The sequence below is a fragment of the Phaenicophaeus curvirostris genome, chromosome 3 (genome assembly GCF_032191515.1).
Source record: "Phaenicophaeus curvirostris isolate KB17595 chromosome 3, BPBGC_Pcur_1.0, whole genome shotgun sequence".
Lineage (NCBI taxonomy): Eukaryota > Metazoa > Chordata > Aves > Cuculiformes > Cuculidae > Phaenicophaeus > Phaenicophaeus curvirostris.
In genome coordinates this window covers 43,763,120-43,789,259 of record NC_091394.1, presented here as the reverse complement: position 1 = coordinate 43,789,259, position 26,140 = coordinate 43,763,120, and the positions used below count along the sequence as shown (strand labels likewise).

The window sequence follows — 26,140 nt, the reverse complement described above, 5'->3', positions numbered from 1 at the left end:
GTGAGGTTCAAGCTTGTTTTAATGATTATGTCTTCATTCACGATACATCTGCTGAAAAATGATAACAGTCCTCTGAAGCAGATTCTGTGAAATGAAATTCTATTTTTAGGACCACTAACTTGCTCACTTCTAACGGATTCAAATTCTCTGTGCTACCACTTATCATTAGAGTATTACCACACTGTTAAGATAAACCTTATTTCATCCACTTTTTAATGACAATACACCTAATTTGTTTCACTGCCTTTCCAAATGCAACAGTTAAGAGAGGTTTCTTTATTCTGTATTAGGTTTTGATGCTTCTTTCCCTTATTCCTGGAATAGTTTTCCCTTTTCTCCTACTCAAATATGACTCCTACTTGGAATTCCCCCAAGTTTGCTTTTTTCTTCTTTGAAACTGTTCAATTTTGATTTTTCCTCAAACATTCTACATCAGTTTTGAAATATTTCCTGTTCTGAAGTGTATACAGGAAATTTAGGGGCAGTTCGTCTTCTGTGTAGGAACAAAGCTCAGTTTACCAACTGCCACCAAGTGAGCTATAAACAGTAAAGTCTCCTTTTCCACTAGCATGGCAACATCTACATGTATAATCCTGAAAGATTAGAGATTAATTTTGAAAGAGAATGAGTTTCTACTTCTACAGAATTTTAAAGTATTTCAGAAATCTACAAAGAAAAAAAGGGATAGACTAGCCTGAAGGTAAATTCCTAGTATCTTGATGAAATGTCTGTCAGGGAAATTAGCATTTTCTTGGCAGTAATATGTTTGGCATTTTAGATAGTATTTAAAATCTGAAAGAAGATTTTTGTTTCTGTGATTAAGGTTTAAATAATCTAGATTCTATGCTGGCTCTGCCATGCAGCCAAAATGTCACACTGGGCAATTTGCCTCATGTCCTGAAACTTATTTTTTCCTTCTCTAAAATGAGAACTGCATTTATTTTCTCTCACCAAACATTCATCTTGCCTATTTTACTGTCCATATAATTAAATCACTGGGGTAACTCACTGAACCTCAAGTTCTTCACACTCTTCATTTACTGACGGTCTGGCTTTTGAACTGTGAAGTCTGCTACTATATTTGCATATATAACTCACATAACAAGACACAGAAGTCAACTGAGAGTTGCAAGAAGACAACACTCCAGGAAACTGGGACTCCAGGGACTCCAAAAGTTAAAGACCTTGACTTTTAAACAAATATTTCCCTTGCATGAGAGAATGAAGTACTTAAAATTGAAAACTAATTTTGCTATAATTCTTCTAAATAAGTGGTAAAACTCCATTACAATGGCATGGTTTTTTTCCCTTTCTCTCATTTAACTGCTCTCACCTAAGTTTTTCATATTAACTTTTTATTTAGCATCCAGTAATGACTCTGAAACATGAAAAACATCATATTCCAATACATCTTCCTAGTGCCGATGCTTTAAATGTAACAGGCATAAACACACAGCTGACTCTCTAGGAGCATGCAGCATTTAGACTATGTGAAAAAAACATCAGACTCTGCATAAAGAAAGCCAGGTTCAGCACTAGCTCTGTCTACCAGATCTGAATAAAAAGCTAAGAGCTGACAAAGGTACAGGCAAAATTTTGAAGAAAAACATATTACATTTAAGAGTTTGGTTATTAAATAAAACAATAGCAGAAGCTCTCAGGTACACTCAGTTGGACAATAAAAGGTAAAAGCATTAAGGAAAAGTAATCTTGGATGTTATGAACATATCCTGGCCAACAAAGTTCATTTAGAATATTATTTCTGTTAGTGTATAGGCAGATAAAAAAAAAAAAGGGAAAAGAACTATTTTCTGCATGGCTTACTAGTTGTAGGTTTAAACCAAACTCCAATAGCAAACAACACAGTGTTCTAAACAAGAGCAGCCCTTTGGAAAATTACAAGGTAAAAAGGTGGCAAAGGACCAGAGACCACAAATTACGCCACTGTTTTCATGCAGTTTCAACTGTATTTATTTTCTCTGTGCTCAATTAAACGAAACATTTGTGGAAGACCTAGCAATCGCATGGAGCTTTCACTCCAAAAATAAAAGTGAAATATTCAAATAGCCAAGCACAAGCAACATGCTCAGAAAAACAAATGTAGTCTGACGTGCTACAAAGTACTGATTCACTTTCAAAGGAAAGCACCGATTCACAATCACCAAATGGTGAAGGAGTTAGAAAACATAGTTTAGAAGAATACACACACGTTTTTCTCATCTATATGTTCTCTGAAACATTTGTAAGAGCTTTGCTCCAAAGCAAACAGAATAAGCAGCACAAGGAATGGCACATCTTCCTAAATGAATAGACCAGCTGGAGCAACTTTTTTTTTTTTCCCCCTAAGTTTACTTTACCTACAGTACTAAGATGATGACAGTCTGAAGGTGCAGGCCAGAGGTGAAGAGAAAAGCAACATATAACAATCCCAAACCCACAATGCAGCCAAAGTAGACTCTTTCAAACAACATGATTTGCAAGAAAGGAGTAGGTGGCATGCAGTTTGCATTAGCCAAGACAACCTAACAAAAAACCCACAACGCCTGAATTATCATCTTGGCAACAGAGAAGAGAAGGGTGCTTTCAGCAGATGGCAATTAAAGATTTGGCAAGCATCTGGAGGAAAGAAAAGAGTGAGAGTCAAAGATAATGCTAATATCACAAGTCCACATAACAGAGAAAGATAAAGACAGCATGGGAAATATATAACAAGAGAAACAGCAGAGAATTCGGGTAGCAATACAAGATCCACTGGGACTGACAGAAGAAACAAACAGAACTGCAGGAAGCTGTGAAAGAACGCATCCAGAGCAGAGAGTCAGCTCTGCAACGCTAAGAGTCATCAAAAATTGGGCAGAGGCAGTAACACACACCCACAAAAGCGGATGATTAACTTTCTGGTTAGGGTGAAACAGAAATAAAGGAAGTTAATGAATGAACTATAAAGAATTCCGAAAGAAAACAGGAGAGGGAGGCTTGGAAGTAAAGGTACAATACTGATGAAAAACAGTGACAGGAGACTTGGATAAGGATGTTTCAGGCTTAGGGATGAGTATGTGGAAGAGAAAAACCCAGTTTAACAGAATACCCCTACCTTCTTAAAGGAAGCAGGAGTTAATCCACTAAGTGTGAACAGCTTGCCTTGTCCTAGTTAATTATTTAACTTCCACTTCTTGCTGAGGGTGAAGTACTAAAAGCATTACAGGTGCTTCATAATTACTACTGGTTAATGGAAGAAAAGGACATGATGAAACACATACAAAGTTCATTCACCTCTTTGTTTTATCCATATGTTTACCCTCTGTATTGCCTTTTGGGAAATAAAAGTATTTTACTTCACATGCTACAGGACACAGCAACAGTGAACGATAATCGAAGAGTTCTGCGCTGAACATCATTTAGAGATTTCCCTCACGCTGTTATGGTGAGATCTTGGAGCTTGCTTTGTCTTCCCATGATTGACATTACAACCATGTAAGTGGTAGGCAAAATTAAACAGTTTAATATGAAAATGGTCACACTGGTAGGTCACAGGGAGCACAGAAACTTACCAGTTGCTAAAAAGTTCACTTTGGAACAAAAGCTCAAATGAGTTGCACTATGTCAAGTCAAACAAGAGAAAGTGGAAAACTAACAAAAACTTTTTGCCTCAGTGAGCCCCAAGACTGATGCAGTCTCCTCTTCGCCAAAGAAAGCACACAGCGCTGCACACTCTCACGACTCAACTGCAAATCTTGCTTTGTTTAATGTCTCAACTTCTCAGGTCAAGTGATTTAGATAAAAAGCTACAAGTTGGTGTTCATGTGAAGAAAAACATTCAGTCACAGAATTGCAGAGAAAAAAACCTGTATCTGAATATGTATTAAACAAAACCTAGAAACTAACCTATTATTCCCAATAGTTTGTTTTCTGCTGAATTCCCTGTATGCTAGAAGCAGTCTTGTTATTTTTGAAGGCTCAAAGACAATGTTACTGGGAATTTCTGGACTGGCCACCATGACTCTGCCCTGTTACTCACTGAAAACTCATATCTGACTGAAATTCCCAGTAAGCTCTTAGTGTTTTCCCTGAGTAAATTTTAGAAATCCCATGAAGGGACACCACATTTCTCCTCCCTTCTCTTGCAATAACTGAAGCTTCTGCATGTTCACAACCAGGGGACAGCAGCATTTCTTGCTCACAGCAGAGACAAGACAGCAGAAAACAGCAAGAGAAATAAAACCACACTGGCTGCTTGTTCATAAAAATTCCACACTTTCATCTGCAATAGGTCAGCTAAAGCTGCATAAAAAAAAGCCTTTTGTAAGGTTTTTTTCCAAGCATAAATTGCTGGGTGTTCTACACATGTAAAGTGGCTAAGAATTTATATGTGAAAACATGATCTACTTCATACATGAAGGGTTTAGATGAGCTGGATCGAAATTTCTAAGCACATTTAAAGCAGGGGTGTTGGAATGACTCCAAGAGCAATGTAAGTTATCACTGAAAAAAAAAAGCACAGGTTTCGTTAAACTAAGTAGGTGGGAGCACTCTGGATTCACCTCATTCATAAGTAACTTATTTCTCTTGCTTTAAATCTCTTCAGATTTTGAAAATAAACTTATTGATTTTATTAGCTTCATCTTTAAATCCTTGCCTCATTTTCTTAATGGTTAAATTTAAAACAAAATTTGCTTCCAAATTATAAGTTGGGAAATTGGTACCTAGTAACTAAACTGCTGAAGAGAAATTGTTTAGCTCCTTTGAGTTCCTGTTTTCCTTGACCGTTGACCAAATTCAAAAATTATGAACTAGCAGTGGGGTGACTTAGGTTAAAATTAGCCTAATACAATAGTGCAAGTAACAGTTGCTAAGGTAGTCAAGGGCCTTTGTGTTACAGTCAGAGAGAGCTACTAAACTCAGCCATCAAGAAATAAAAAAAAATTAGACATTAGGAGCACACACAGAGAAAAGGTCTATTTGAGCAATTTTCTCTCTTAAGGTGATATAATAATATAATAGGACCACAACATTTTACCAGGGAAAAAAATGGATATTTGTTCTTCACAGAACACCAGTAATACCCACTTAAGTCAGAGGAAGTTACTCATGTCCTGCAGTGAGAGAACTATGATATCAAAAGTAGAACATCTGGAAGGAAGAATGCAGTACAAAATGAATGCAATACTATATTCAGATACTTAACCAGCTCAAAGTGCTTCTTGCTCTCCTAAAAAAAAAAATTGTGCTTAAGTCTGATTTCCCTTGGCTTCCCAAAAATCAAACCAGCCACTGAGTCTATTCAGTACTTCAACTTCAGCGCTGCAAGTGTAAATGCTGTGTGGATTGAAGTGGTGAAGGGAAAGAATGGCTGTAAACAACAGGAAATCTTCAGAGATTCAGCTTCTTTGTATGCTTTTTGCCTGTTATTTAGCCTACATTTTATGTACTTAACTCTGTTCACCTGTAAATCTGCTGCATGCTTGCTGCACTGTGGATGTTGGACTTCTGTGTGAAGAGAGATTCAAGAATGGAAGGTTTGAGTTTGGTTTTCTCTTACATAGATCAAAAAGACAACAGTATCAGGTCAAACTTGCCACTGAAATTGAACTTACTGAACTCCAGGGGAGTATTTTGCCTCAATTTCAGAATTACTCTAGGCAAAATCCACCAAGAAATAACAGAGAGTTCCCTCCAAGCAATCATTCTAGGAACCATTATCTGGTTTCTATTCATCCCCAGAAAGCATACCCCTTGTTTGGATCATGTTTTTACCATTAATTATTTGGTACTTAGCAAAAGGCAGGAAAACACAGTATCTCTAACAAAAAATTCACAACTAGCAGACTTTGTAGAAAAACAATGTCATGCGAGCTCAGAAGCCTTTAAGGGATTTAGCAGTCCAGAAGTGTAGTTTTAAATTTTGTAGTTTAAAATTTATTTCCAAAAACAAGCAAGAAAACCAAACCAAAAGCAAAAAAAAACCTGTCACAAGACCAAGGCTGAAGTCTGCCTCTGGACTCTTCCCCAGCTGATTGAAAGGTTTACCAGTGGCATCACTGCAATGATGATTTCATCATAAATCCTGCATGACTTTAAGGTATGTGGGTTATTAAAGTCACATCATACTACACTGCAAAATTACAAAGCTTTTACAAGGAACAGTTGATTTCTCTTAAGAGACTCTGGACAGATGGCAGGATTTGACTATCACTAAATCAGCTTAGTCAAATACATTATTAGTCCTCCAGTCCAATATTCCCTGCATATTCCTAATGAAACTGCAGAATGAAAAGGGCGATGTGCCAAGCTTATAGCAAGTAAACAACAGAAATCCATTTTCCTCCAAGACCAACCTCCTCCCAATGTGCTGTAAATGCTTATAAAAATAAAATAAAAGCCCCTCTTGAAAAAGCAGCTTATTGCAAACCACAAAAGATCAAAACCTGAATTCAACCTTTTTTGTGTGTTTACTATTTAATCAAGTGTCTGTTAAGTTGTTTCTTTGTGACTATGAAGTAATTTAGGAAAACCAGGAGGTCGGACTTGCTGCCACAGAACCACCACATCATTGAAGAAGTATAATGGGCTTTCAGGTATCTAAAATAACAGGTCCCTCAAAGGCTGGACGTGCAGCTTCTCTGTAACGTAATTCCATCAGCAAGGGATGAGCGCTTCACTTATCAGAAGTGTCACATAATGCTCAAGCGCAACTTAATGCTCACAGGAAAAGATGAACGATTCTACTTTGATTGCTACAAGGCGATCCTGTGTCCCTGTTAAGTCTCCTCTTAACAGCACATGGAATCAAAAACTTTCATAGAATAACCAGATCTTTAACCAAGTACTCATGTAGAATTTTATTTTTTCAATGCATAATCAAAATGTATTTTGAAAGAAGACAAACTCAGACATATTTACTAAGAGAAAGGATGCTCAGAATCATTTTTGCCTATCCTCCTTGCAGTGACATTTTTTTCTCCCTTGTCACTGTAAAGTTAATGCTCAAAAAGTAGAATTAAGTGATTATCATTGGGCACAAGGACTGTTTGCTGCAGCAATTACCCCTCAGTCAGAATTCTACTTCTGTTTACACTCAGTGTGGCTAAAAAAAAATAATCCTAGATATTAGTATATACTAAATACATCCATTTTACATTGCTTGAATTTTGAATGGGTAACATTTTAATATAGATGTGGCATTATTTTTAATGCAAAATTATGACACATATTTTGAAACTCTAACATTCTGTGCTATAAAATACATGCTCCTGTTTTCATCAGCATGAAGAAGGCGGTTCATTTTCTTTGTGTCAATACAATAAACTAACAAGTATACTCCTATTTGTACCAAAGCCAACACAGTATACTTATAACTTATGCATTTATTTCCCTAAATAATTATCTGAAATATATAAGTTCCCAATAAAAAGGTTAAAACAATGCAATTTTAGGTCCTTAGGCAAGTACTATAATTTCCACTGTATGTTCAGATTTTTAATAATTAGATATTTATAACTGATAGCTCATGAATACAATTTGCATACAGAGCACACAGTCTCCCTAAAACATTTCTACAACTGATTCTTTTTTTCATTTGACATGAGCCTGTGACCGAATGGTGTTGAACAGTTTATTCACCATTGTTTGGGACAGACTATTTAATTCATTTCTGACCTTTGAAAAAAAAACGTGAGAGGTTGCGTATGTCTTTATATTAGCATACATACTGGTTAGCTACGCTAATGATACACAACAGGCTTGTGCTCAGCTAGGTGGGTCTTTGCAAACACACAGCAATTAAACCCTCCTACATATGAATCACTTAGCATTCACAGAATACTTTCTATGTGAGTATTAAATGTTTACAAATGAGGCTGGCATGTTTTATACAATCTTCACCACCTTGGTTGAGATAATTAAGGAGTGTTATCGTTATGTACAGAGTCACAAGCAGATGCAGATTAAGCAAGGTCTCCCCATTCCTTGCTCCCATCTTCCCATTATGGCTATGGATCTGGACTCTGAAGTTCACAAACCAGTCACATTGCCAGCTTGAAATAAATGCTGTACTGATTCAAGACAGCTTACATGTTCTGCAAAAATGATTGTCATTAGTTATTATTTTAAGAATTTTCCCAAGTATTCTAATACATTCAATCAGGCCACGCTCTTCCAGAGAGATCAAAAAAGTGAAATGGGCAGTCTTTGCTGAATCCCTAATTCTGAAAAGCACAAACATCATCAACTCCGACTCTAAAGCTGCAGCCTTAAAGGAATTTTGGAGGAAAAAAAAAAAAGCCACTGACTCCTTCAGAGCCTCCTTCAAAATGACAAAGATAAGAGTCAATATGCTAATCAGCACAGTGTGGCTTATTAGAGACAATTTAAAATGAAGCCTCTGCCTCATGGGAAATTCTAATATGGTTTACTTTCAAACTATCAAAAAATAATTATTTTTAAAAGATCAAAACCAAAAAAGCTCTTCTTCTACAGAAGATGAAGTATAACATAACCAGCTGATTCTCCCTAGATATTTTCATTTGAAACAAAAGCACTATAACTTTCCCAAAATGAAATATTTTATGTTTTGTTAGAAATATTTCAACAGAGGTTAATTATCATCTGTATTTTTAGTTCTAGGGTCTTTTATTACCTTCTGCTAAAAACCACAAAGCACCATTGTTGACAATATTTAGTGTGCAAAGCAAATGACACACTAAATTGTCGGTTATAAATAAGGTCCTAAATTTATCGCTGAGATTTTACGAACACTGAAACAAAACCAGGATGCATTTGCTTAAACTGAACACATGAAGAAACAAAATATGCCTACAATTTCTATAATATTAGTTAGGAAAGACTCCTTACACTGCATCCTGCAGAAAGAACATTTCCTTTTTTTATTGTTACTAATACTTGCAAAAATCTGTATGGCCTTAGCATTTTACCATTTGTAGTCGAATTAGCTGGCTTTTCATTTTGTCTTTAAATCAGTCATTTTCATGCACAATTTATATATATAAACCATTCAGTAACAGCCATTTGTCACCTTCATATATATTATTGATGAGAAAACAGACAATACACCAATTAAGATGCACACACTTGCCCCATCTCCAGGCTCAGCCTGAGGAACTGATGGAACTGTTGAAGTAAAAACTCAGTTTTACATTTCAAAGAAAGTTCAAAGGCAGTGAGAAAAGACTGCCCTACAAAGGACACAGGAATGATACTTATTGCTGGAAAAGTCCATTTATGCAGTAGGCTGTATTATTTACTCTGTATGACAATAAGAATTATACTCAGAGTCCACATCTTGTTCAACAAGACGTTCTACTTAGTTTTCCTTTCGGTCGTGGATTAAATCTATGAATCTGGCAAAATCATAGTTTGAACGTTCTTAAAACACTAGCCAGAGCTTAGCATCAGAGTCAAATAAAGGTCAGGATATAAATCAAGCAGATTTAACTGGATTCATGTTTCTGTTGCTACTCCAGCAAGACATATAACAATATTTCTTGAGCCTCAAAATATCACCGAGTGATAAATTAAAGGAAATGTTAACAGCATCTGAAATTGGAATGTCTTTAGATGGATGAACAACCCTGAGATCACCTGTCTTGGGTTGTCAAAAATCACATTCTATAAAAACTAAGTGTTTATTCCACAACGTACTGGTCAGTTCTAAAGAATTTAGAGAATTTATTCAACAGAAATTACCTAAAATCAAATATTCTGCTAAAATTAAGTATTTTAAAATAATATCAAACAAGATTACCTTGGCTGCATAACATATCTCTAACCTTATGTCTGAAAATCCACATCAGTTTCTTTCCTCTGTTGCTGAATGTGAGCCTAAATATCCCATGTTAAGGCACATTTATGCAGCTGCTAAATACAATACACATGTTGCAGTACAACTTTGCAATTAACTCCACACTGCACCACATTAACACTATGAGTTAATGAAAAAGAACTGAACTAAAACAGCACTAGCAGGGAACATAAAATACTTCTCTTACCTCCATTTCTGTGCAGTGCGAAGGGCCTGATTTATCTGTAATTGAAAAAAAATAGTTTTCAGATTAAGTAAAAGACAATGGACAAATAAAAAAACAAAAACGTAAATAACAACTTTTTTTGAGTAATTGCCAAATATTCTTTGCTTTACTTTAATCATACATTTCAATACTATTTTTATTATATATGCATCACAGAATTAACAAGAAGGCGGCGGCCCTGCCCTCTTTATTTGGGTCCTTCACAATACTCCCTTTTAAAAAGATGCGTCTTTAATGCCTGGCTTCATTATTTAAATGACCGTATGACTGATGCTTGGCTATGGAGGGAACATGAAAACATGTTAGCTTAAATTAGGCAGCAGAAAATAATTATTTCAAGAGAAAAACCCAACATTAATTCATAAACCAGGGAAAAGCCACTGTTTCATCTGATACTGCTGGGATATCAAAGAATTCAACAAAAACAAGACTTTCAAGCCCATTAAAAATGAAACATTACTGTAATATTTTTTAAGTCCCTCCTGTCAATTTTTGTATTTCCTTCAAGTTCAGAAACATCACTTTGGAATTTGTATAATACATAAAAATTAAATTTCTGAACTGCTTCATCAAATTGAAATCTCTGTTTTCTCAAAGACGAAACACCTTGGTATGAAAGTGCAAGTGGCTTGACAGCTAACCAAAAATAAGGCTGAAATTTCACAGCATTTTAGGAAGGTACCATTTCAGTAAAAACAGCAAGCTTATAATTTCATATTAATAATTCATATCAAAGTAGGGTGAAGTAATTCTAACAGGACGACTCTCTGCTGGAAAAATTATATTCAAGAAAGCCAAGTATTCCACAGAAACATATCCATTTCACCTAAAACTCTCATTTCAAAACACAATGATACTGAATTTTACTCTTCTTGTCTTTGCTTTTTGGCTGCATTGCACTCGCACTGCCAGTTTATACAATTTGCAGCTTGGTGCCTGATGGCACTCACCCTGGGAAATGCCTGACACAGTTCCCAGTCCCTAATGCACTCAAAAAACAGAACGGCATGCGTTCACCCGACTGTGCGTACACTGAGAGCACATGTTCCAAGTGATGGTTGCTGAACACCACCCAGCGTGGCCAAAGGATTCATTGCAATACAGAGGAAAAGCCTGCCGTTTGTAGCTGTAACTGGGAGGACTGTTTTATCGGATTGCCTGGAGAAGCCAAGGAAGGTCAACCAACTATCTAGCACAACATTTGCCCAGAGGAGTGATCATGCTGACTTCGTATTTTACATTTGAATAGCAGGCAAAACTGTCGGCACTAGGCAAGAGTCACCTTCATAGAAAAGAATATTCATTTCACATATTGAATTGGTCACCTTCCCCTTGAAACTAAAGGTTAAACACAACTTGAATGAACAAGGAACACCCGCCTAACAGAGTGAAAGTTGTTTACCTTCATCTTGAACTGCTGCCAATGCAAGCTGGATGCTTAGCACTGGTGTCAGGCTTCAAAATGAAGAACAGAAGAGTGACCAAAACCAGCAGCTTCTGCATCACGTATCATCTTTTAAAAAGGACTAGTGATTCTAGCCAGTTCACTTCAGGAGCCACATAAGAGATTTTTTTGTGCGTTTAAAATGGTAATATTCGTGTGACTCCTATAAATGGAAGAAATTTATTGAGAATGTTTTTTAGTAGTTATCAGATTTATGAATACTAGGGGCTGTTTCTGTGAAATTCAGATGACAGATGACCAATGTTATCTCCTTGACACAAAACTAATTCACAGAAATGTAGCAAAGATAGTGAAAAAAGTGTGCTGCCTCTTTTTAGAAAAAAAGCACTTTTCTTTTTAAAATTACTTCAGAAAAAAAAAAGTAGCAATATTAAACCTGTAACAATGTAATGGCATTTAGAAGGCCAAAAATGTTTTCAATCACTGAAAATTTAAAATATCTTGACTTGCATCTCCTATGGTCTAACAGAACAGGAGTCAAAAATATCTACTAGACCCTCTCGGTATTACAGACAAAGGATTTACTGCTACACCTCATAACAATCAGAGATCCTGCAAAGACCTTTTAATCAAGTCCTAACCGTGTCCTGAAATGCAAAACCAGACCAGCCCAGACAAGAACAAGTAAAGCAAAAGGCTGCGAGAGTTGCAGTTGCTCAGTCTAGAAAATAAAAAGCTCCGAGGGGACTTTATAGCAGCCTTCCAGGACTTAAAGGGGGCCTGCAGGAAAGCTGGGAAGGGGATCTTTATCAGGGAGTGCAGTGACAGGACAAGAGGAAATGCTTTTAAGCTGAAAGAGGAGAGATTTGGATTAGGTATTAAGAAGAAATTTTGTCATGTGAGAGTGGTGAGGCACTGGCACAGGTTTCCCAGAGAAGTTGTGGCTGCCCCATCCCTGGAGGTGTTGAAGGCCAGGCTGAATGAGGCTTTGAGCAATCCAGTCTGGTGGGAGGTTGGAACTGGATGACCATTAAGGTCCCGTTCGACCAAAATCATTCTATGATTCTATGAAAATTTGGATTTCTAGAAGGAATAGCAAGAAATTTATCTCACAACTCCTTCAACAGATCTTCTTTGATAAACTTCCATGAAAGCTGTTCTTCATGGAAAAGCACTCAAACTCTGGAAACTTTCCTTATTTCATATATATATTTCATATTATTATTTCATATATTTCATATATGGAACTATAACAATTTACTGTTTCTTTCAGAGCATAATTCAGCGAACATCTTAAACTGAATTATTTATTCCCATTTATACCCACATTTTGAAAAACAACAGCACTGTCATGATTCCCTGTGCTGGGAAAGGAAGGCAGAATAACAAGTAATTTAAGTCTCACACCAGCTCAAATGCACTGCAGACAGTATTCTAGACAGGTGCAAACTACTAATGGACTTAAAACATTTTAATATATACTGCATTATGGTAATTACTAACCATACCATTCCATGTGCCTCTGTGAGCCCAGCTACACACTTAGCAGATTTCCCTGAGCTGTTTGCAGTGACTTGAAGACCTCCTCCATCAGGAATTTCCTACAATTCTAAAGAGCCCAGCATTAACAGCCCTGACCCAAGAAATACACACTTGCGTCTGTCAAGACCGAAATGAATTTGCTTTTGTAGGCCCACGCAAATCATTTTGCTTATAATGGTTGGGACTAGAAATTTCTTCTTTTTAGCTGACATGACTGAAAAGACAGAACCTCTTAAATGTAGCCTAAGGGTCACACTTTCTTAATCTGCACCGGAAAGAAAACAAAAATTCCCTGTAAGAAGTCAGAGAACAATCTCTGTCTGCAAGCAGCATTAAGTGCTTATCTGGTAAACAGGCAGAGACTTACAAAATCATTTCAGTTGCTGCTTCTTAACATAGATGCAGACTCCTCCAGATTTCACAGCCATTCAACTAGATACTAATCTGTGTAGCATTTTCACCACTCTTACTGCCAAAAGAAGATTCAACAGTATCTTTCCATGACAGATTTCCAATAGTGACTAATCCATTCATTATCAGTAAATAGCATAACTTCAACTGTCAAGTTAACTTCTATTTATAAACGAGTTACAGTTTGGATTATTATATGATTTCTTACTCATAGATGACTGAAATGCAAAAAAATGAACAAGTTTTGCAAGAAAGAGAGAGACTTAAATTGGAGGTTTCCTTTATCTCTGTAAACAGTCTTCAAAGAGACATATGTGCCCCTAGAAAAACCAAGAAGAAACCCCAAACCTTCACATTCATTTTTCATTCACAAGAGTGGTCATGCCACACTCATCAAGCATTAGGGCACACTGTCTCAACCCTCAAGGCAGGAGCTTCAGGCTGCTATTTAGACCGGAAAAAATAATTCTTTTCACAAAATCTCTCAGAATGCTGTTAAAAAAGAGACTCTGCTCAATTTATCTGTAGCCTGTGCTTCACTGAAGCACAATTTCCCTGCCTTCCAAAGATTAATGGGTCACGGTTAGAAAGAATCTTCACAGACTTAAAAACAAATAGCAAGCACGCCACGTACTGCTGCCAATACTCAGAAGCACAAATTTAAGACTGAATTTTAAAAGCAAAATACATAATTCAGCATGTTAAAATGGACCGATGCAGGATATTTTTATGCAAGCATACAGGATATGCAAAACCATTTGCACTCTGCTATGTGAAAAAAACAAGCTACAGAGATGATGTTAGTGACATGACAGCCTGGTCGCTGTTTCAGCTGTAACTACCTGCTCTAAGATCCCCGTTGCTTAGAGCCTCAGAACACTTTCCTAGCATCTCAAATTCCTCTGCATGGATCCAAAAGCATTTGCTTCAAGACCACTCCTTGCAGAATTGAAATGATTAGCAATGATTTTCAGGCAAGAGCGTAGCTGATGCGCACATCAGCAACAAACCTGAAACTCACTTTGTGTTAAAGATTCTAATTAAATGCCACAGCCCACTTCTGCAGGTTTTGGGTAGTATCAAGCTGCTATTGCCATGACAGCAGAACTCAAGCTGCCTTCAGGAAAGACAGCCATTGCCCATATGTTCTAGAGGACAGTGGAAGTGGTGGACAAAGAAGGCGTACAGAGGCTAATGGAAGGAAAAGGGAGCAAGGGAGAATGCGGCACTCACTAACGCAAGATCCCAAAACTGAACAGTCTTTAGCCAGGCCCCCAAATTAATGATAAGTTGGATCTGCATTTCCTTCTCAGCTTTTCCATCTTCAAGATGCACTGTAGCTTTTCTCTGTCCTTAAGGAAATTAAGAACTACTTTTAAAAAAATATATATCAGACTGTCATTTAATCATCTGATCACAAGAACTGGAGCACTAGTTACCAAGTCTCACTAAACTGTCAATGCAAGAGTCAAAATTAGTACCAGCAAAAGGAAAGAGGAAGAATTAAGAAAGCAAAGGCAACTAAGCAACTGGGACCAGTGTTGTTTAACATTTTCATTGACGATACAGACAACAAGATTGAGTGCACCCTCAGCAAGTCTGAAGATGACATCAACCTAAGTGGTACAGTTGTCACACCAGAAGGACCTGGACAAACTGGAGAAGTGAGCCTGTGTGAACCCCATGAGATGCAACAAAGCCAAGTGCAAGGTCCTACACCTGAGCCATGGCAATCTGTGGTTTCAACCTAGGATGGGAAATGATGCGATTGAGAGCTTGTAAGAAACTTGTAAGAAAATACAAGGAAAATTCTTAGAGGATTTACTAGACCAAAGGTGCCCAGGACTCCTTCCCTGTGCCAATATTTTTTCATGTCTTCGTCTTTCTCAACTCAACCCAAATCCACTTAAGTTCCTCCTCATTTTGTACAGTCATAAGCAATCCTCTGTAAATTGCATAAAGCAAATGTAATGATGAAGAAGCCTTTGATGTCAATACCCAGTTAAATTTTGTAATAAAAGTGATTTTTAAATAATATTCTTTAATTCCAAATTAACAAATCCATTCTAACTTATTGCTACCATCTAAGATATAATTAAATGGTCATTCATTGTCTTGCCCCTCTGCATAAGGAAACCAGCTGTGGTTACTATACATTCATTCTATGTTCTACTGCTGACTCTGTTCAGCAAAGCTCTAAGTTTACCCAGGGATCACATCGATTTTTGTTATTGTAAAATAAACACTGTGCTAGATGCATATCTCCAAATGCTGCTGAGCTCTGTTTGTAGCTGACAGGCTCTTTTGCTGATGCCTTAAGAACAGATACTCTGTTCACTTTCCTCTGGCCTGTTCAGATATCAACCCATCCCTGAAAGTGTGAATATGCAGAGTTCGTGTGCCTCAGTTTTTATATTATTATTAAATTTTTAAAGTTCTGTTACTCAAATCATACTCTAATTTTTCCTGAAGCTATCCACTTATTATCCACTCAACAAGTATGTGTGCTTGTGGCAGAATTCTGGCTCCACTGAATTCACCCGTAGTTTCTGCCAGCATGTTTCATTCATCGGGAGTTTCAAGCAGATTATAGCTTTTCTAAATTGATAACACAGCACTGCTGGATCTGTTAAGAACTTTTATCAGCTGTTAATAAACTCTCTAGAGTAGATGAAAAAGTATTTCTCAATTCCTCTCTTCTCTACCTCAGCTATGTCTTTGCAGTCTTGCATTTACTCTGTACAAACTGAATTATTTCCTTTTGCTCCTCTTCCAGTGCACAGTAATAAAATTCAATAACATGCTCATAGTTGCATGTCATGCAGGCTAGCTTAAGGCTTTGTCAAGAATAGAACAATATTTGTTTTGTCTCCTTACCGGATCCAATTGTGGAACGTGATAAGTTAATTCAGAAACAGAGGGTGAACATTCTCCAGTTTCCTTTTAACAGACATTATGAAAAAGCTTCCCCACTTTTTATAAAGATACATTCTTGGCCAACATGGATCCAGGGTGTTACACAGCTCTAATCCTCGTTACCTTCACTATCACAACATACCCACTCCACCCCTGGCAGATGCAGTCATGCTCGGGTCAGACCCATTCACAGGTCTGCTGCCACGTGGGTAATTTTCACTGCCTGTCATTCTGATCACATCTTGCTCTCTGTATTGCCCTGTTAAAGGCTTGCTCACTGTCTATCACATCATGCACAGCTATTGCCTTTATTTTCAAAGCACTTCTCATGCTACCCCAGTCCTAACCATCACCTCTTGTGTGTATTGTGGGGTACGCGGTCACCTCCAGCCAGCCCCTGAAGTTGGACTCCGTTACCTGTTCCCTCTTTTCTCCAAAAAGCACCTTTGTTCTTTCTTCAGAAATATCCCTTAAAGGCATCATATTAACTTTCTACAACATCACGGCAGATATCTCAGTTTTCACTCTGTTCTTCAATCATCATTAAAATGGTAACTACAACTTCACTTTCTTTACTACAGCAACAATTTTACTGCACTAGTCAAGAAAACCTCAGCTAATGTGTTACTTTGTACAAATGTGTTACTTTGTACTTTAAGCCATTATGAATATCAGGAGCCCATAATTTCTCAAAGTTCTTTGCTCTTAAGCTTTCCTCAGGAACAAAAGCAGATTTCAGACAACACCAAAGCGGTCCTTACACTTTTACTGCCTACTTATCATTTTCAACATTTCTGCATACAAATACAGGTAACCAAGGTCACCTGTCACTGTCGGCAACTTCCATTTCTTTTGTGCAGGCATTTGGAATATGTTGGGGTTATTTTAAGCCAAAGACCTTGTTTTCTTATGTTGGGACCTTTTCTTTGCTTATTTCATCCTCCCCCACTTGAGCTGCCTACAATAGCGTTCCTAGCCATCCACCTACATTCACAGAGACGCCACATAACCTCCAGTACACAGGATGCATCAGCATAAACCATGACTAAAAGCCTTCCACTTCACTCTTATATACTGGGAACCACACCGATGGCAGAAAGCCTGGCATAAATAAGGCCTAAACTTTCTCTCTTCCACAGATGATCAGAGCAAACAAGCAGAGATAAACTCACCAAGGCTCTGTTCTCTAGTACCATTTTCTTCCTACCCTGACTTCCAACATTAATGTATCTATACAGATAAATACAGATATTTATCTATTTTAAAACTCCTGTGGGAAAAGTTGAGGCTCAATAGATCAAACCTTTCTATTTCTAAATACAAATGTTTCCGAATACCATTGAACAAAATCTGAATTCAGAGCATAATTAAGTCTTGGTTCTAGAGGTACTACTTATTTTAGCAGTATTCATAGCAACACTCACTTTGAAATTTAAACATCAAGCAAGGCTATTCCTCTACATTATCCTTCGAAAGAGTCAATAAAATCAGAAGTAAAATGTCAGTACACTCATTTTCCTCTAAAAATCCTGCATATCTTTCGTCAGCACTCTATGAGAGACTGACAGATGAGAATGCCTTGATGCACACAAGCTAAATTTACATTTATTCATCCTGTGTTTCTCCACCCTACCTTCCAACACCTGGCCACACAAAGGCAAAAGGAGGACATGAAAGCCATTAAAACTGCCAAGACAACGTAAGCTATTCCTCTCCAGCATGTCTCACCTTGAGCCCTCCAAGTCCCGTGAAAGCCACCGCGCTGTCAACTTTTCTGTGGTCTTTTTGATCCAAAGCCATAATACTCCACACATTCTGTCCTCCAGCTGAATGCCTGGTGGATTTCCAAGAGAAAAATCTGCACACTACTTGCTTCTGATAAAACCAGCTGTAACTTCCCTCCATGTTTCTCCTCTAGGGTTGGAGTACAAGGCAAAAGAAGGGCCACCAACGCTGCCCACAAAGGCACGCTCTCAGGAGGAAGAGGGAAGGCTGACAAGTTAATCGCTGGAAATCAGCATGGCTGGGTTTTCCAACTACCTGTCCTTGCCCCTTTCGAAGATCCTCAAGGCTGTTTCTCTTCAGAAGCTCAATGCAATGCCCAAAATCAGCAGCTGCCTGGAATCTGGTGCTAACAAAACACGTAGGGAAAACTCTCAGTTTGTCCAAGCCTGTTCATCCCCAAAACTGCCCCGCGGGAAGGAAGCAGCGCAGCCGGCACTCAAAGAAGTGAGAGCCCCTTATGCAGCTCACAGCAACAACCCCAACACAACAGTCTCCTGTACCCTACAGCATTCTGCTGCCACTAAATGCTGGGCAGGTAGTCCATCGATTGCCAGCTCTAGGGTAGGATTTCTACCCTCTCTATCTACCACTTCATTATTGCTTCAAGTTTATGAAAACTCTTATAAGCAGTGTTCTGCAAGGAGAGAGCTTGGGGGAGTCAAACCACATGGTTACACCAAATGTTTTAGCTTGTTCAGAAGCTATTTTTTTCATTGCATCTGGCACTTCACTGGATGCCACTGTTAGCTCATTTCATATAAATTGCAAGTAACAAAGAGATGGCTAAAACACCCATTAGGTAAAATACATTCTCCACTTTATCTCCAATTCCATCGTGGGTATTTCTAAGCAACCCACATTTCTGTGGTATTTAGATGTCAGACAGTTACAGTGATTCATCCTAAGATGACCACAGTGAGCTCTTCATTTTTGCGTATTCATGTTTATTTCTTACTCACTCCAGCTCTGGCAAAACAATAAGGTTTGCAACACACCGCAAAAACATCACTTCATGAGCGTCTCTAAGGCAAACTCCATGACACGGCTGTGTTTGCTCCTGGCTTCTCCCAAGCTCTGCTGACAGGCGTGACTGATCGCATTGTCCCTCATAATCCTGAACAATGCCCGAATGTTTGCTACCCAAAGACACCATTCTTCGGGGACTCCTTTATTCGCCCACACAGGATTCTGTTGTTTACAAAAATAGAAACTAACAGCCAGTATTTGTTCCTGTGAATTATCCAAACCTATGCACCAACCTATAGGTATATATTTTTCATGTATCACTAGAACAGAACAGCTTTGCAGCTCACAATGTTAACCTGCAGAACCCCTGGGGCTCTAACAAACCACCTGACACAGGCTTTTAAACCTAAGTTGTCTGAAATGCAAAGGGAGTAAAAAAATTAGCAGGAATCCTGCCGGATCCTCCTCTTGCCAAGGATCCAGGTAATATCAATGCTTATGTGAAAATGGACAACTGAGCGACATTTTTGTTCTTAATCTTTTTACTTCTACTTAATCAAAACCTTAAGACAAAAATGGAAAAATCTGAGAATCAGTCTCGGGCTTTGATTAAGGGCAAGGATTGAACTCTGGGGTTGTTTTTCTGCCACGGTATCAGCAAAATTCATCTTTGTTCCCTACCTCAGGGAGATTGTCTTCAATTTCTACATATTTTTACTTGGAATTTTAAGCATTGCGCGTTAACCAGGAAAATGCTTCACAAGAAACAGCTTTGGCAAAGTACCATTAGTTTCTACATAATCAGTACTTCTTTTTAAGAAAGTTTTCATTAGTATCTCAAGAGTAAAATTAGTGTGGCCGGACAGCTTCAGGGCCTGTGCTACCATGTACTGCTCCCAAGTCACAGCACCAGGGCCACAGCTCTCTTAAGCTCTCGCTGCTACTAAGAAGAATAGATGAGCCCAAGAATAAATACCTGTTCAAGAGGCTCAAGCTGAAATTGGCTCAGAAAGCTCGTTAGTCATCACCTAAGGACACCGCAGTGAACAATAAGGAAAAGAACTGGCACAGTTCAAAAGAGACCAAAGAGAAGCAAGCCTACTGTCAGCTCTAGTGAATTACCAACTTTTACTGGATCACACACAGGACAACTTCCCGTGAAACCCCCCTGCAGGTTCCACAAACCAAAGAAGGATAAAAGCCAGGACCACATTTGCTTCATGTTGTTCAAAGCTACTCCCGTGAACATACTAAATCCTTTGTGAAAACTTGAAGGCTGAGCAATGGCCTATAGTGCCACAAAGTCTATTCAACATTAGGGAAATGAGGAAGACCAGGGGCAGGGAGAGGACCCCAGGAGGAATACCAATTCCTTTCAAATCCAGAAGCTTACCAGCCTGGGGCTGATGCAAAAGTGGAATCACCGAGTATGGTCTAGGAGTGGACATCTGGCAGAAACCTCCCCTCCTCCCCTTTTCTGCTATACGCACTGGAAGGGCTGCTATCCCTGGATTAGCCGCCCCTTCCTGGGAGGTCTTCACACACAGGTTATCTTTTAGATAGATATATATACGCACACATATATAAATGCTCTCCCCCCTTTCCCTCTCTTTCTCACGTTTTCAAGAAATAAGCATACGTATGTGGTGTTAACTGATACACAACATAATACATACAATAATAAGGTAAACAAGAAAAAACGCTGAAGAGAAAAACAGTCAGGGCTGGAAGATAAAATAAAAAAAAAGGTCTCATAGATCCAAAGATCTACAATCCAAAGATTTAAATGTAGTATCAACATACACAGGTTTGCACACGTTAACTAAAAAAAATATTCTAAAAGGTTAATGTAGTGCCCAGTTTTAGCCGCTGACCTGGCATACAGCTTTAGCATAAACTAAGAATGCTGAGTGTCAATGAGAGGCCTGAACTTCACGTCCAGATATACTCCCACCTTCCTAGGGGCCATTAATATGTATCGTAAGAGGAAACAGAATAAGCCCTCAAATAGCAAGCAAAAAGCAACAAAATAAACACATACATAGTAAATAAATGTATTTCCTACAGCAAGAAACAAAAAAAACAAGAAGTCTAATACCACCCCTCAAATAGCAAGCAAAAAGCAACAAAATAAACACATACATAGTAAATAAATGTATTTCCTACAGCAAGAAACAAAAAAAACAAGAAGTCTAATACCATCTCAAAACACTCAAGGTAAAAGCAGTGCACAGTATGCAGTACAGAACTCCAACGCTCTTTTGACATGCAGATGCCTTGGTCAGGAAAATATTTTCCTGGAACTTCTGGCTGTTGGTCTGGCATTTTATTAACTCTACAATAACCCATTTTTAAAAATAATTTAAAAAGCACATCAGATTACATTTAAATAGAAGTTATTATGAGACTCATTACAATTGCGGTACAAAATTATGCCCCTTTTTCTATCGAATATATTTTGATATTTGCATTTACCATTAGCTCTGAACTGGATTATTGCAAATCTCTGCCAAAGGACTTTTCAGATAAACACTGTATTAAAAGGCTTCACTAAACTTTAAAACCAGGCATAGTATCTTGGTGTTAAAATATCTAAAGGCTGAGAGCTCAATTAATCCCATTTTGTGAATTTATCATTGCCCTCTGTTTCACATAACTTTAAAATGCTGAAACCTCTGTCTTCCTGGAGATTTCAGTGGCGTTGAACATGGATTAGATTGGTAATGGAGAAATACAGAACCTTTTAGGTTGGGAAAGACTTGCAAGGTCATCAAGTCCAACTGTAAACTTAATACTGCCAAGTTCACTTCTAAATCACAGAATCACAGAATCACAGAATAACCAGGTTGGAAGAGACCCACCGGATCATCGAGTCCAACCGTTCCTATCAAACACTAAACCATATCCCTCAGCACCTCATCCACCCGTGCCTTAAACACCACCAGGGAAGGTGAATCAACCACCTCCCTGGGCATCCTGTTCCAGGGCCCAATGACCCTTTCTGTAAAGAATTTTTTCCTAACGTCTAGCCTAAACCTCCCCTGGCAGAGCTTGAGGCCATTCCCTCTTGTCCTGTCCCCTGTCACTTGGGAGAAGAGGCCAGCACCCTCCTCTCTACAACCTCCTTTCAGGTAGTTGTAGAGAGCAATGAGGTCTCCCCTCAGCCTCCTCTTCTCCAGGCTAAACAACCCCAGCTCTCTCAGCCATTCCTCATAAGGCCTGTTCTCCAGCCCCTTCACCAGCTTTGTTGCTCTTCTCTGGACTCGCTCCAGAGCCTCAACATCCTTCTTGTGGTGAGGGGCCCAGAACTGAACACAGGATTCGAGGAGCGGTCTCACCAGTGCCAAGTACAGAGGGAGGATAACCTCCCTGGACCTGCTGGTCACGCCGTTTCTGATACAAGCCAAGATGCCATTGGCCTTCTTGGCCACCTGGGCACACTGCTGGCTCATATTCAGTCGGTTGTCAACCAACACACCCAGGTCCCTCTCCTCCAGGCAGCTTTCTAGACAGACTTCTCCTAGTCTGTAGCACTGAGTAGGGTTGTTGTGCCCCAAGTGCAGGACCCGGCATTTGGCCTTGTTAAACCTCATGCCATTGGACTCTGCCCAGCGGTCCAGCCTGTCCAGATCCCTTTGCAGAGCCTCCCTACCCTCCAGCAGATCCACACTTCCACCCAGCTTAGTGTCATCCGCAAACTTGCTAAGGGTGCACTCAATGCCTTCATCCAGATCATTGATGAAGACATTGAACAGGGCTGGACCCAGCACAGAGCCCTGGGGGGCCCCACTTGTCACTGGCCTCCAGCTGGATTTCACACCATTTACCACCACTCTCTGGGCCCGGCCATCCAACCAGTTTTCCACCCAGGAGAGTGTGCGCTTGTCCAGGCCAGAGGCTGACAGTTTCCGAAGCAGAATGCTGTGAGAAACTGTGTCAAAGGCTTCACTGAAGTCCAGGAAGACCACATCCACAGCCTTTCCCTCATCCAGCAGCCGAGTCACTTTGTCATAGAAGGCGATCAGGTTAGTCTGGCAAGACCTGCCTTTTGTGAACCCATGTTGACTGGGCCTGATCACCCCGTTCTCTTGCATGTGCTTCATGATAGCACTCAAAATAGCACAGAACAGTTTGGGTTGGAAGGGACTTTAAAGATCACCCAGTTCCGAACCCCCTGCCATGGACAGGGATACCTCCCACTAGATCAGGCTGCCCAAAGCTCCATCCAGCCTGGCCCTGAACACTAAGCCTGAGCAATCACTGATGGCAACACTCTGCTACCTCAGCTGCCTTAATTTCTATTCAGAAACCAAGTTTTACTTGCAACCAAAACCGTTCCTTCCCACATTCATAACCAGAAGCTTTGAAATGCCAAGAAACGAGAGATATTGGGCAGCCTGGTCTGGTGGGAGGTGTCCCTGCCCATGGCAGGAGGTTGGAACTGGGTAATCATTAAGGTCCCTTCCAACCCAAACTATTCTATGATTCTCTGAGCCTGGATGATCTTTAAGGTCACTTCCAGTCCAAACTATTCTATGATTCCAAGATTCTATGAGCCCTCCTTTTCCTTTCCAATGGGAAATAGCTTTTTCCTGAGTATTGGCACAAAGGCAGATGGTTGGTGTTGAGCCCTTGGTACGTGTACAGGGCTTTTTTGTTTAGCATTCCCCTAAATCGATTCCACAGGTGCCTTTTGATGCCAAACCCTCTCTGGGAGACGCCACGAGACAAGCGTTTAAGCCATGGGAGCTCCGAAAGCAGGCGCTGCGGGTGCAGGTGACGTGTTATTACGCACCAAAACATGACACGATTCTAAGGCACCGAACCCACACGCAAGGGATGCGATTCCAAGTGACTGGTTTTCACCTTTCCATGCTCCCAACCACAGTGGGTGTGGGCTCAGCTCCCGCATCCCAATTCCCACCCCCAGCATCCCAATTCCCCACACCCTGATTCCCCCCATACCAATTCCCACCCCCAGCATCCCCATTTCCACCCCCAGCATCCCCATTCTCTGCATCCCAACTCCCCATATCTCCATTCCTACTCCCGCATCCCGATTCCCCCCATCCCAACTTCCATCCCCTCGCATTCCAATTCCCTGCATCCCATTCCCTACATCCTGATTCCACCCACCCCGCATCACGACTCCCAGTCCCCGCATCCCGATTCCACCCCCTACATCCCGACTCCCTGCACCCCAACTGCCCGCATCCCTCTCCCCGCATCCCCACTCCCCGCATCCTGATTCCACCCCCGGATCCTGATTCCCTGCATCCCACTCCCTGCATCCCTCTCTCCCCATCCCACTCCCTGCATCCCCACTCCCCGCATCCTGATTCCACCCCCGGATCCCGACTCCCCGCATCATCATTCCCAGCCCCCACATCCCGACTCCCCGCATCCCCACACCCCCGCATCCCGATTCCCTGCGTCCCAACTCCCTGCATCCCTATTCCCAGCCCCTGCATCCCGACTCCTATCCCCCGCATCCCAACTGCCCACATCCCCATTCCCACCCCCGCATCCCGACTCACCGCATCCCCACTCCCACTCCCCGCATCCCCATTCCCACTCCTCGCCTCCCGCCCCGGCCCCCGCGGTGTTCCCGCCGCTGCCCTCACCTGCGGGGCCGGCGCTCCCGGGGCGGCTCTGTCCGCGCTCGGCGGTGACGGTGCCGTCGCGGCAGACGCGGAGCCGCGCGATGGCCCCGCTCGGGCCGAGGCGGTGCTGGCGCCGCAGCGAGCGGCAGCACTGGTAGCACACGGCCCACGCCTGCTCCTCGTTGATGGGCTGGTTGTACAGCCGCAGGATCTCCTCCAGCCACAGCGCCTCCGGCCGCGACCCGCCGCCCGCCGCCGCCGCCTCCTCCTCCTCCTCCGCGGCGGAGGCGCCGGGACGCTGCTCGGCGTCGCGGTCCCCGGGCAGCGCCATCCCCGGCCTCCGCGGGGCCGCCCCGCTCAGCGACCGGGCCCGACGCCGCTGCCGCTCGTGGCGCTGCCGCCCGGCCCCGCCGCGCTCGCGCTCATCGTCCCCTCCCCGCCCCGCTGGAGCCGCCGGGTCGGCAGCGCCCGCTCGGCGGGAGGAGCAGCGCCCGGGCCGCCGCCGCCCCCGGGACGCGCCTCCTAGCAACGCGACGGCCGCCGCGCCCCACCACGACCCGCCCCGCCCCGCCCGCCGCGCGCGGACACGCGGCGCCCCCTGCCGGCCGCGCGCACGCACGCACCGGGCTGGGCTGGGCTGGGCTGGGCTGGGCTGGGCTGGGCTGGGCTGGGCTGGGATCGGCTCGGCTCGGCTCGGCTCGGCTCGGCTCGGCTCGGCTCGGCTCGGCTCGGCTCGGCTCGGCTCGGCTCGGCTCGGCTCGGCTCGGCACAACTTGCCTCAGCACAGCACAGCTCAGCCTGGCATGGCTCAGCTCAGCACAGCTTGGCTCAGCTCAGTATGGCTCAGATCAACACAGCACAGCTCGGCTCAGCTCAGCTCAGCTTGTCTCGCCTCAGCTACAATTCAGCACAGCACGGCCTGACTGCACGGCTCAGCTCAACTCGGCACGGCTCTGCTTGGCACGGCTCGGTGCTCGACTCGACACAGCTTGGCACGGCTTGGCTTGGCACAGCTCATCTCGGCACAGCACGGCTCAGCACCCACGCGTGTCTGGTGCTTTAACCTCCCGTCAGCTGCCAGGCTGCCTTAGACACGGATAACGCAGGAGTCACCACACAGAAAGCCTGAGAGCAAGTGTGACGAGCGAGGGCTGGCAAGGGCCAAAAGGGAATCGCCTTCCGAACACAGTCAGGGACTGAAGTTCCTGCCCACGAAGGCACCCGGACACCAGAGGGGCACAGCCGCACCCTTGGTCCCAGCTTTGGCCCAAGCCAGGGTGAGTGCTTCACACAGAAAAATCCTTCCTGGGGTGGAGACTCAAGAGCTTAAAACTCACGTAAAAAAAAATGTTTTTACTCTGTGGTGTTCTATGATTTTAGCTCACACCTCTAAAAGGAAATTCAGGATTTCCCCATAGCACCCGCTTTATGGGACAGACAGAAGCATGGGAAGGACAAGCCGGCCTCGG

General features: G+C 41.6%; 2 protein-coding genes across 3 annotated transcripts in view; one reads left to right on the top strand and one right to left on the bottom strand.

Annotated features, from left to right (window-relative positions):
- Window positions 1–25,002, bottom strand: part of SPIRE1 (spire type actin nucleation factor 1) — a 132,952-nt gene extending 107,950 nt beyond the window's left edge. For both annotated transcript variants that reach the window (XM_069853781.1, XM_069853782.1), the window contains exons 1-2: window positions 24,693–25,002; window positions 10,005–10,039 (exon numbers count right to left, since the gene is read on the bottom strand). In XM_069853781.1, coding sequence (XP_069709882.1) covers window positions 10,005–10,039; window positions 24,693–25,002 — 345 coding nt within the window. The remainder of the gene's footprint in view (window positions 1–10,004; window positions 10,040–24,692) is intronic.
- The window catches only part of CIDEA (cell death inducing DFFA like effector a), a 557,707-nt gene that overhangs the window by 193,284 nt on the left and 338,283 nt on the right, over window positions 1–26,140 (top strand). The window lies entirely within an intron of this gene.